The sequence below is a fragment of the Pieris rapae genome, chromosome 6, assembly GCF_905147795.1.
Source record: "Pieris rapae chromosome 6, ilPieRapa1.1, whole genome shotgun sequence".
NCBI lineage: Eukaryota > Metazoa > Arthropoda > Insecta > Lepidoptera > Pieridae > Pieris > Pieris rapae.
The window spans coordinates 4,960,411-4,973,052 of NC_059514.1; the positions used below are offsets into that span (position 1 = coordinate 4,960,411).

General features: G+C 32.1%; 1 protein-coding gene across 2 annotated transcripts in view; it reads left to right on the top strand.

The window, feature by feature from the left end:
* The window catches only part of LOC110992427 (fibroblast growth factor receptor homolog 1), a 57,992-nt gene extending 46,734 nt beyond the window's left edge, over positions 1-11,258 (top strand). Inside the window, exons 5-15 of one of the 2 annotated variants that reach the window (XM_022258246.2) lie at positions 804-1,079; positions 1,723-1,914; positions 2,189-2,391; positions 4,504-4,639; positions 5,261-5,517; positions 5,878-6,115; positions 6,686-6,875; positions 7,286-7,397; positions 8,373-8,566; positions 8,995-9,132; positions 9,428-11,258. In XM_022258246.2, coding sequence (XP_022113938.2) covers positions 804-1,079; positions 1,723-1,914; positions 2,189-2,391; positions 4,504-4,639; positions 5,261-5,517; positions 5,878-6,115; positions 6,686-6,875; positions 7,286-7,397; positions 8,373-8,566; positions 8,995-9,132; positions 9,428-9,632 — 2,141 coding nt within the window. In that variant the 3' untranslated portion in view covers positions 9,633-11,258. Of the gene's footprint in view, positions 1-803; positions 1,080-1,722; positions 1,915-2,188; positions 2,392-3,325; positions 3,544-4,503; positions 4,640-5,260; positions 5,518-5,877; positions 6,116-6,685; positions 6,876-7,285; positions 7,398-8,372; positions 8,567-8,994; positions 9,133-9,427 lie in introns of both variants that reach the window. The other variant, XM_022258245.2, reaches the window with a different exon arrangement.
* The last annotated feature ends 1,384 nt before the right edge of the window (positions 11,259-12,642 follow it).

The window sequence follows — 12,642 nt, forward strand, 5'->3', positions numbered from 1 at the left end:
AGATCACTTTATGTTTTTGTACAAAGCGATCTTTATCATTTTTTTCTGTGTTATTTCAGGTAAAAGTAGTGTCTTAGTCTATCTTTGATTCTATTAAAAACCTCGTCTACGGCTCGTTTCATTTGTTTTAATACCCATCAATAAGGAACACTTTAATTTACCATATAATATTATTTATTTATGGTCTCAACGAATAATTAGTCGCCATTATGAATAGGATTTTTACAAAGAGACTTCATTTTCACGCAGTCGAATTATTTATTTCAAGGTTACATTTCACATATATACCTATGAATGTGTACTCGAATTCGACCCCAGTTATTTTCATACTATATTTAATTGGCATCTTTATTGGACATCCAGATGTGTAAACAGAATACCACGGCTTGCCTTGCAACGAGGCGAAATGTTATGATTATAAATACTGTCTCAATGTTTGTGAACTTGTCGTTTATAGTTAAATTTGGTGATGATTCTGTCGTAATGGCCTGAAATTGTATTTCGACTTCATTACTAATATAATCAAGAGGCTTTTTTTTAAATAACCATGTCTGTATTTGTGTTATTTATATACATTTTTTACAAAGCGTAGAATATAATTATGTGCCGAAAAAAATTTAAAGTTATTGCTTCTAACTAGATTATTCATTTATTTATTTATTTATTTATTTACACTTCGTTGCTAAAGAAATACAAATAACACAGTATATGGTTTATATAATAACTACCTTCTATTAACATAAAGTATACTTGAGTTTAATTTTTAGCATTTATCTAATACCATTCTAATGATACATTTCTAGAATATCAATCAGACGATGTACAGCGACCCATGCCAGAAATACTATCTCAACACTCAGCGCAGTTAGTCGAAAACAACACTATAGACGAAACACACCGAGAATACGACCCCAAAGACGACGACCCTGATGAAAGAAATGAAAAGGAGCATCTGAATTATGGTCATGTTGATAATACGAAGTCGAAGTACCCGCCCAAGTTCAAACATCCACTGAAAATGTATAATATGGAAATGAAGCCAGCAGGCAGTTCTATTCGGTTCAAATGCGCTGCTGAAGGTAAGCTCCTGATTTAATGTTTCGTGGCCCTTCAATGGGGCAGAACGTCTGAAGCGTTTCTTTGTTGGAACAACATTGTGTAGCCGCGAGGCTAGTAACTTTGGAATATTTGCTATACATATTTAATTTATATAGCTTTCGCTTGAAGAACTCTGGAAAAATTTAAAGCAAACAAAAATTTGATTTGGAGTCTTGCATATTTTATTTATTACTTTACTTTTAATTGTTTATTATTGATTTTCATAAGTAAACATAGTTACCAATATGGTTCAATCTTCAGGCACCAAGGTAAAACCTCTTGGTAGTCTTTGATGTTTTCTGTACAGTTAGAATGAGTATATACAATATATATTACACTAAATTAAATAAAAAAAAATGTATAAATAATTTTAAATTGATGACAAACATTATTGAAATCGCTATATATGTTCAATTTACAAGTGAATCCAATTGATTTAGGAATATACTTTCGTCATTACCCATTATGACACTTGAATATGTATATTAAATTTACTAGTACCGAAATTGTCTGATGTGAAATTTACCCACATTTGTTTACACGTTCAAGGCATTAACCCGTGTTACCGAAAATGATATCCTCCCGCCAGTTATAAATACTTTATGACGCCGTTAACTTTTACAGGTAATCCTATGCCCAACATAACGTGGTATAAAAATAATATTACACCAATATCTAGGAGTTATTTCAAACCATCATATGGTAAATGGTTGATGTCGTTGGATGAATTAACCAAAGCTGATAATGGAAATTACACTTGCAAAGTGTGCAATGAATTGGGATGTATTGAACATGTTTATACACTCCATATACAAGGTATTGTGATATTATTTTTCTATATACAATCTGTTTTATTAAACACAAAAACAAATCTTACCAAATTTACGTTCAAGATATATAATAATATTCATGATTACTGATATTTTTAAAATTACAGTTACAATAATTTATATTTTTTAAAGGTTTTTGTTTAGATTAAATTTGTTTAAAAGTGTAGAATTACATTACATACTCACATGTACACACCACAAATATAAAACTCTCACAACAAATATGATAACGTATAAAGTAACGAAGAATTATCTCGTAGAACGCTATCCTTCAAGTCCCTACATAAAAGAAGGATATCCAGGGAACATTACGGTCCTAGTGAATGACACAGTACAGCTCCAGTGTCCACCGGTATCTGACTTAGAACCATTGGTGTACTGGATAAGACCATTTAACAGTTCGTTGAAAGACGCTGAAGTCGGACCAAGCGACTCGCCACCTCCAGTCGGAGATCGAATAGAGGTCTTTGATTATGTTCCGGTGGTGGAATTTTGGTCTCTCACTAGAGTTTTGTGAAATTGGCTTTGCGAGTAAAAGAAACTATTTATATTTTCTAGTAATCATACAAATCTATTCCAACTCACAGTAGACTTATTAGCATCCTTACAAAACCATAAACTTCGCGGCAAATATGTAACACCTAAAGAAAAACTTATTTAGTTTGATTTTGCCGTTATTTTGTTTATTTCTTGTACAAAGCCAATTTCACGTAGGTGAAAGTTTGCTTCAAAAGCACCGTAAACTGAAAATCATAGCAATTGTTAATAACCTCATTATCTCACATAAACTAACTGGTAAAGGTTTGGTGATGGCCATTTTACTATAAGGTTAAAGGTTAATCTTAAGACCCTTTAAATTACCTGGTTGTGGCAATTATTTACAATTTTCCACAGAACGGGAGATAAAGGTAATTTATAGCTGATCCTGTCTCAATAGATTAGGTTTGTCTTATCGGGGTTTAATCAATTATCTATGGAGATTGTAGGGTCTAACTGGCAGTTATGTATTAGATACATCTATCCTTAGGGTGTAAGGCAATTTCTTGCTAAGCCGGCTTGTGACGGGATTCAACCAGCGTTGGCGGGGGTTCAAGTATCTATTTATTTAAATTCTTGTGCTGATTTCTTTAGTCTTTATTTTACAACGCACACATAAATAATGTTGTATTATGTATAAGTCTTGATTGAAATTTTCGTAACGAATTAATTTCGCTTTAGTGTGTGGAGGTTTTAAAATATTCTCGATTTAAAAAGAAGGAGTCAGCATATAGTTGTAGATTTTGTTGATAGTTTTCCACAAATTATCTAAATTTGATTTGATTTCGCTAAAACCATTATTTCCTAGGAAACCGGAAATAGTTGCGATCACTAACTAAATAGGTTTTATTTGTCCATAGAGCATCTATACGCAAAACCTGTGTTGACGCAAGCAGCAGTTAATCAAACGAAACTTGTTGGACAAACAGCGAAATTCAGTTGCGAATTTCTCTCAGACCTACATCCATCTGTTTACTGGATGTATTTTAACACACACGAATATATTTATAATGTCTCAACGTCGGATGCTGGCAGTAAAGAGCCGGTCGTGTACAGAGACGTTTCTAGAGTTGTTATGGTGAGGGGACTGTTGTGTGCTCTGTGTGATCTGTGCTTTATGGCATGTTTTCGCTTGTTTTCCTGCATTTTGAAGTGAAACTTCTTTAGGCGCATGAGAGTAAATTTTATACCAAACGTCACGAAGATATGCAGCGTTTTTGTCAAAGATGAGAGAAAGCGATTGAGACTGACTGATAGAGAGTGAGAAAGGGAGATCGAGAAAAAATTCATGCTATTGGTTGAAGTATTCGTTTAGTAGTTACATATTAGAACTTTATGTGGAAATTCATTTGCATAACGTTTTGTGCAGTAAACGTAGATTTTTTATTTATTTATATTATCATTAGCACATTACAGTGTTTAAACAGTGTGAATATAGATACAAATACATGGAGTGAGCATATACTAGTACATAATCATCTATTGGGGCTTTTACTTTAATAGTAATTATATACAAAGAAGTTTCACTTCTGACAAGTGTACTTTTGTACGCAAGCACTTTTTTCTGTTTACAGTATTTTTATGGACGAAGTTAATTTTGTATTGAAATAGAATTTAAGTTGGATTTTGCATGACCACTGCCTTTTGCATTTGCTTATGTATATGTTGAGTATATATGTGCATGTGTGTTCAATTATGGAGCGGTAATTAATGACAATTAGCTCAGATCTGTATAAAAATTTCGTTATCTAAAGAAAAACTTTCAATATTTTAAGCATTGAGACTATAGAAGTTACACTTCTATATTAGCTCTCTCTTCGTGTTACCTGAATTTGTTTATATAAAATTTCTTTTCCTAGAGTTATGCATGAATTGATTCCCTATCCCAGATTTGCCTTGACCTTGATACGGTAAATGGTGGTTATCTAAGCGGTGACTTACAATTACTTTGTACCCTTTGCATGAACAACTAGGTCATTGAAGATTAAGCATGGAATGTCACGAACTTAAAGATGTTAAATATAAGTTTTACTTGTAGACTGAAAATCCAGAAGACTTGCCCGAACAGTTGACAATATACAACGTGACGAAAGAAGACGAGGGTTGGTACGTCTGTGTAGCTCTCAACTCTTTGGGAAACACAACTGCGAAGGGTTACTTGACAGTTCTTGATTGTAAGTAACTATTGTAAAAATTGAAAGATATATTTAAATAAATGTATGTTATTTGTTTGTTCGTTCACAAATTTAAAATATTATTTATAGTGACGAAAGTCGCACTTAAAACTTAAATTGCGGTTAAAATGAAATATTAAATAACTATGATAATTTATAATATGAGCTACGGTTCGAATCCCGGTTCTGCAGTAATGTGTTTTCTTTCTCTTTGTGTGCAATCAACACCTCGTCCTTACTCTGTAACTTCTAATAGAGACCGCGATACAAATGATGACTTTTTGTATGTTGGTGCAATGTGCTGATTATTGAGATCGTGATTGCTGTCGGTATCACTATTAGAAGTTACAGAGATTTACGACTGTTTCAATCTCAAAAACTCAGAACCTGTCGGGCACAAAAGATTGATCACCTACTTACTTAAAAAAGAGAAAATTTTATAATAGATAAAGTAACAGATCAATCTAATAACAACATACGATTGTAACACCACTGAATATTTAATACAGATAGATAATAGTAATGTTTAACCAATTACAATATTCTCTTTTTAAACTACGAATACTTGCATCGCAAATTTGAGTAATACTTACGCTCCATTATTCTAATTTCAAATTTCAGCGTTTCCTGTACCGGAAGCACTGGATCACGGGAAACATACATTACTAATAAACATCTTGACTGCCGTACTCGGTGCTATGTTCTTTGTGGCTGCTATTATCGTGGTGATGATATTCAAAAAGTTAAAACAGGAGAAGTTAAAAAAGCAACTGGCTATAGAAACCGCACGCGCAGTGATTGTCACGCATTGGACGAAGAAAGTTACCGTAGAGAAACCACTGATGAATGGAACACAGAATATTACTGAAGAGGGTTTGGTAAGTACTTTTGTTTATAGATAATAATAATAATATATTTATTTGCAAGAATATGATACAATATGATGTTATAAGAATTTTAGTTTTTTTGTAAATATATTTAATCTATGGTTAATAAGTATTTATAAAATTTCAATTTTTCAGTTTAAACAAAACTTCTTTGATTTAGCAATTTTATTCTGTGAAACGTGTAATTTTATACTGTTGTCTTTATGTAACAATTTCACATATACGATGTCTAACTGACTCAGTTCTCCAAGATCAATACAGATACAGAATACAGAACATGGGGTCTCTTGTTCAAACTCCGGGTGGAATAATCCATTTATCTAAACCTGATTAAATTCTCCTTGATTCCAGCTGATGCCAGTAGTAAAGATCGAGAAACAAAAGCTATCTCAAGTGCAGAAAAACACTGAAGCTATGATGATGTCAGAATACGAATTACCCGTGGACATAGATTGGGAAGTGCCAAGGGAGTCACTGTCATTGGGCAAGGTTTTGGGAGAGGGAGAGTTTGGGAAGGTCGTGAAGGCAGATTGTTTGGGGATACTGAAGCCCGGTGTTCAGGCTGTGGTCGCTGTCAAGATGCTTAAAGGTAAGAAGGCTTACTTTAACTGTAATATGACGTTTTGTAATTACAAACTTTTGTTTGTTTGTTTTTTTTTTTGGTTTTGAAATTATACCTTGATTTACATTGTATTATTATATTTTTTTAATTGTTCCAGCTACTTCTTAATGCAATTACAAAAACAAACCCGTTGCGGTTTCACAAGCCCGTTGCCTTTTTACTTTACGCTAACTTTGAAAGTAGAAAGTTTTTTTTTCTACTTTCAAAGAACTTCTTATTATTTCTTTGAAAATAAAATAGTATGAGAAACTTACAAACATTCAATATAAATTTATTATTTATGTCATCCTACATTGTAATCGCAGTCTGCAAAAAAACATATTTCTTATAATCTGTGGGATATACATAATTAATTAGTCTTGTAAAAACACTAGCAATTCTAGGGTTTAAAAATTAAGAATAGCGGCATGAGAATTGTGTTTTGGCTTCAGTCTATAAGTAATAAAGACATTAAAAAAACTGGGCCTATATATAGCCCTCTTTCGTATTATAAAGATAAAAGAAGAATTTTTATTTACATGCGATGATTTTTTTCAGAGGGTCACACAGACGCTGAAATGATGGCCCTAGTGTCTGAAATGGAGATGATGAAGATGATAGGAAAGCATGTAAACATCATCAACTTGTTAGGATGCTGTACTCAAGATGGACCTTTGTACGTCATAGTGGAATACGCTCCGAATGGAAATCTGAGGGAGTTTTTAAGGAATCACCGACCGGGAAACAGGTGTGTTGAAAACAAAATATAGATGGCGCTTGCTTTAATTTTTTTATGATAGACAAATAGATGGCGCTGTTACCAGCAGTCATACATTACTTGGAAAAGTTTTTAATGCTACCGATAGATTGCGCTGATATACGTGTACTAAAAATATTTACGTAGATATTCTAAAACATTTGTAAATATTTTCTTAACAGTTGAGAGCGTTCAAGTATTATGTAACGAAATTAGGGAGGGGGGGTTGATAGTTTTGTAAAACATTACGAGGGCGGGTCTTATTAATTAATAACACTATTGAGTACAGAAGAAAAACGCTACGGCACGTTATATGGGGGTCTAGAATCTTTAAAATTACGTGACAATAGTTCAATGCTTAATCCAGAATTTATTTGTATTTATAATTTTGAATTCCACAGATATGAATCACCAACTGAAGACCTGAAAGATAAGAAAACGCTAACGCAGAAAGACTTAGTCTCTTTCTCTTATCAAGTTGCAAGAGGAATGGAGTATTTAGCGTCTAGACGGGTAAGTGTCCTATTACAGAAAACTTCCAAGATTTGTAAGTTGACAAGAAAGATTATGTAGGAAATTTTTTACGCAATTAAAGTCTACTTAAGAATTATTATTAACAATAAACATATGTATATAATTACCACTCCCTGTATTTATTTATTGATCATCCAACAAAGGAATTAACTGCCAATAAATAAAAAAATCAGTGACGTTATAACCTCTTTAGATCAGAGATTTCTGAATCTGTTTCATGGTCATTTTTCAATCTACGCAAGTAGCCTATTTAAATAAATATAGGTGAATCAGCCTCATGTGCCTGACACATGTCGTCCACTTTTTGTATCTAAAACATGTCGGTTTCCTTACAATGTTTTCCTTCACCGGTCGAGTATGTTAATAAATAATGACTATAAGGGTATGTTTCACAATGTATGGATAAAGTACCAAATAGCTATGCAACACATTAATTATTCGGAAGATAAAAGTTCCGAAGAAATTTCGCGCTAACTGACAGTCGTGAAACGCAACAATAGTGTTTATCCTACCAATAAGTAATAAATAGCTTATTTAGAACTTATCCGGAAATTGTGAATTAGACCCTATATATAATTAATTATCCTTTTAGTCAATGCTTTAGAAAAAGAGTCTAGAACATTGTCTTTTGCAATTAAAACTAATTTAAAGCAATTTTGGGGATTGCGCCCTCGTAGATTTATAGAATAAGCATCGTATCGTAGATACGCACTAAAAATGTACATATTATATTCTGTAGCATTTTCTCTAAGATTTTAATGTATGTGACAACAGACTTTTATGACGAGAGAATATATAAACGTATATACGTTTTTTACTTGAGTGTTTTTATTAGAATATAAATTGATTACTCGTGTCTCTTAAATAAACCAATTAACAAAGAATAATGGGTTGTGATTTATAAGAAGATAGAGCTTCTCGTAAATATTTGAAAATTATTTAAATTCTTAACAGTGTATCCACCGTGACCTAGCAGCTCGTAATGTGCTCGTGTCGGATGACTGTGTACTAAAGATAGCGGACTTCGGCTTAGCTAAAGACGTGCACAGCAACGACTATTACCGCAAGAAGACTGAGGGCAGATTGCCCGTGCGATGGATGGCGCCAGAGTCCTTGTACCACAAAGTGTTTACTACGCAGACTGATGTGTAAGTAACGAATGTAACAATAATCCACAGCAACCGTTGAGGTCTTGGCCTCAGATTACATCCACTTATTAGTTAGTTGTTCAGTAATTAATAAACAAGAATGTGATCAGGTATATCATTTAGATTTTTAGATTTATGAACTAGTTAGATGCGCGCATAGACAGAAAGTCTTTTGCACGGGGACCGATCCTAGGACCTCAGGATTCGCACACTGAATCCACTAGGCCAACACTGTTTATAGTAAACATTAATATCGCATGAACAACGGATTAAAAGATAATTTTTAGACACAAATTTTTTTAATCGCTCAAAAGAAAATTCTATTAATCTTTAATAGGTTTCCGTGAAAACTGAAATAATTATCCTTTTTGATGAAGCCTCCGTTCTTGATATAAGCAATCACTATAATAAATATTCGATTAATTCAGCTGGTCCTTCGGTGTCCTCCTCTGGGAGATAATGACCCTCGGGGGCACCCCATACCCCACGGTGGCGGGGCAATACATGTACCAGCATCTCAGCGCTGGACATCGCATGGAAAAGCCACCATGCTGTAGTCTGGAAATGTAAGTATATAATAAAACTTAATTATCAATCAAATGGCATGTAATTAATATTAGTTTTTTTTAAATGTATATTTACATTAATAATATTACTTTATATAAGGCCTTTCTTCACTATTATTTTAAAAAATCGTAAGAAAAGTAGATTTGTCTAAAATAACTATGGGCTTAGTACAAGTTTAATCGAAACGAAAAAGTTAATCGAAAATTTTACGAAAAAAAAAATTTCAATGTTTTGCCAGACACGTCAAATTTATTAAATGTTATAGCATGTTTATAGGACCATTTTTTTTTTCAGTTACATGTTGATGCGGGAGTGCTGGTCATTCTCTCCAGGCGATAGACCGTCTTTCACTGAACTGGTGGAAGACTTGGATAAGATCCTAACGGTGACAGCCAACCAGGAGTATTTAGATCTGGGACTTCCTCAACTTGACACTCCACCTTCCAGCTATGACGGCTCCGGAGACGAGAGCGACAGTGAATTTCCATTTATAAAATAACATGAAATGTATGTAACATCCTCTCTGCGAATTAGATAAAAATGTTTAATATATATAAAAATCATAATGTAGAAAAAATGTTAAACATATACAAGTACATACCATCGGTAAACGTTGACAAGTTTTAATAGAACCAGACTACTATATCTATAAAAAAATACGGCTCGTAGCATATACGACTTGTTGAAAGAAGTGACGTGTGATAAATTTTGATGACATATGTTATTTATACCACAATGTTACTTTTCAACGTTAATTTAAATAATGCAGTATTATCAGTTTGTACGCTTATTGAGTCAAAGCCCACCTCTCTTATGAACTCAAATATAATATGGCCTAAAGTATCAAAAGAGTAGGTGTTTGAGGTTTATACGTTTATAAATAAATTCTCATAGCACACGTTAAGTTTGCACAAAGCAGACCTCGTTGATCGCATATCGAAGTGATGACTATATTTATTTATTTACCAAAATTGTCTTGTAAATATAGCGTAGTGTAAATATTACCAAAGTTGGTCTGTTGTATCTTTATTACATTTTATAGTTAGTTTAAGTATTTTTGCTGACAATAAACTATTTCTATTGACTAAAATCCATATTTTCGCACTTTCTACTATTGTGTCTTCAATGTACCTTAATCATAAAAGTTTATCACTCTTAGGGCTCGTTTCATAATGTATGGATAAAGTGCCAAATAGCTATGCCTTCGCATTTCATGACGAATAACGCTATCTGACAGTCATGAAACGTAAAAATAAATAGCTTATTTGGAACTTATCCGGACATTGTGAAGCAGACCCTTAGTGTACTCTACTACTAAGTTCTGCCCTTGCATTAGAGTAAATACAATTAGACGAGACGAAAAGTCGTATGTTACTTATGTACACGCGTTAGAAGTTATACTTCTTTGGCGTAAGAAGGTAAAATATTTTAATTTTTTTTATCTTTCGCCCTATTCTACGATTTTAGAAAACCGACACTAACATTAGAAAAACTAAAATGTTGAATATACCTAACTTCAGGTCGGTTTTTCGGGACGGTGTGAGCGCGCATCGTAAAAATTTACTATCATCATTTTTCCTATCGCATCAAAAGAAGTATAACTTCAAAAAGATTTTAAGTCAACAACGACTTCTAAATAAGGGCGTAAATTCACTACAAACTTAAAACTTTGTAGCCTGAAAATGAGCAACGAAAAGGACGAATTAAGTTGATTAGGTACGACTCTCGCCAATTTGTTCATTGTTTCTGTTTCATGTGCAAAGTACAGATGAAAAAGAAAACGGTAGAACTTTTTGAAAAGAAAATTTCGCCCTATTTGAAAATAAAACCCTCCAAAAAATTGTTGACCGAATGAGATCGCTTAGTAGAGCCAATAAAGCCTTCAACAAATTCTTTCAAGTATTTCTTGAAATATTTTATTTAAAATATTTATTTACTATGCATACACCATGACGTAGATCTACAATGTATTTAAGTGTCTCCACGTGTTCAGTATAATTTACACAGTATATTTGACTATCAATAACTTCAGACATATTATTCTAGTCTGTCATAATAACAATCATGTAATGCATTTTAAAACCAAATTATTTTTGTACTTAATTACTTTAAGGTTGATTGAGTAATCTTAAATTCATTACAATTGTAATAGTAGATCCATACATTTATAAATATTTGAATTAATTTAGGTTTAGTCAAATATTTTGATATAAATATATAAGTTTATTTGTGAATCTATGTTTAATTTTAGATTTGTATATTAAATTAGAGGACGATAATAATATTATAGTATAAATTAGAGGACCTAGTTGTATACAAAAACTGAAAAGAAAAATTAAACTAAAAATCAAATCTACAGCGATCATGGAGCATACAACATCCTTCCTTCACAAAGGATTTAAGTTTATTAGAATATAAAGTATGTTGAATATCCAAACGTTTTAAATAATTGTAAACCTTTCGTTATTGAATGTAACGCAAAGGTATTATGAAAGAAATGTATTAGATTATAATCCACTGGATTTTTTTTCATCGGTTGAAAAGGTCCTTCTCAATATCGTTAAGTGGTTTAATTTCTGTCAAAGCTCTATAATAACGCGTTAAGTTTTTGGTAATTTGATAAAACCGTAGTTCGTATAGTTAAAAAAACATGGTTTTATTTTTTAAGTTAGACCACACTCTGTTAAATGTATATGGACTTTTAACATATTCAGACAGTATTAATTAATATCGGTATAACAAAAAAGATACTTGATAAGATATTTATTTTTAATCGTACATATTTTAAGGAATGCATAATATCGTTTTCTATATAATTAATAATGTCTTCAATACAACACGCAGGATAACTGTAAATACATACATAGTACCTATATTAACGTATTGTAAATATAAGATATTCTAAGTTTGCATGTTTGATGTTCGTCTAAACATAAATATCGAATTGTCAAAAAATATTTATTGTCATGCGAGAAATGAAATTTACTGTCTACTGTGTTGGCAACGAGTTATTTGCAAATTGTTTGTATATTTGTTCGATTACATATGTATGATTTATTTTATGTTGTATGACTGTGAATAAAATCAGTATGATGTCTATACTTGTTTATTATTTTAGTCTAGTATTTATTGAATTAAACCATATTAACAAAAATAAGTTACATCTTTTTAGAATATCCAAAAGTGGTAGGTACTGTCTGAGAGTTTCCTTTTAGGTATACCACAAAGGTTTAAAGTATGAATGGAATTGTTTTTCAAAGGTATCTAGCCAACAACATATTGAAGCGCTTTGATATACTTAATTTCATTCCTCATATGGAACGGATTACATATTACTATGAATTACTAAATATGAAATATATATTTGTATATAAAAGCGAGTTGGCGCTGACCAGTTAAACATTAGTTCTGTGTATTTTAAAGTAAATCAGTGAAGTTTGTAAAATTTATATTTATTTGGTAGTAACTTTATACAAAACTTTTTACATAAAACTTTCATTAAGTAAAAA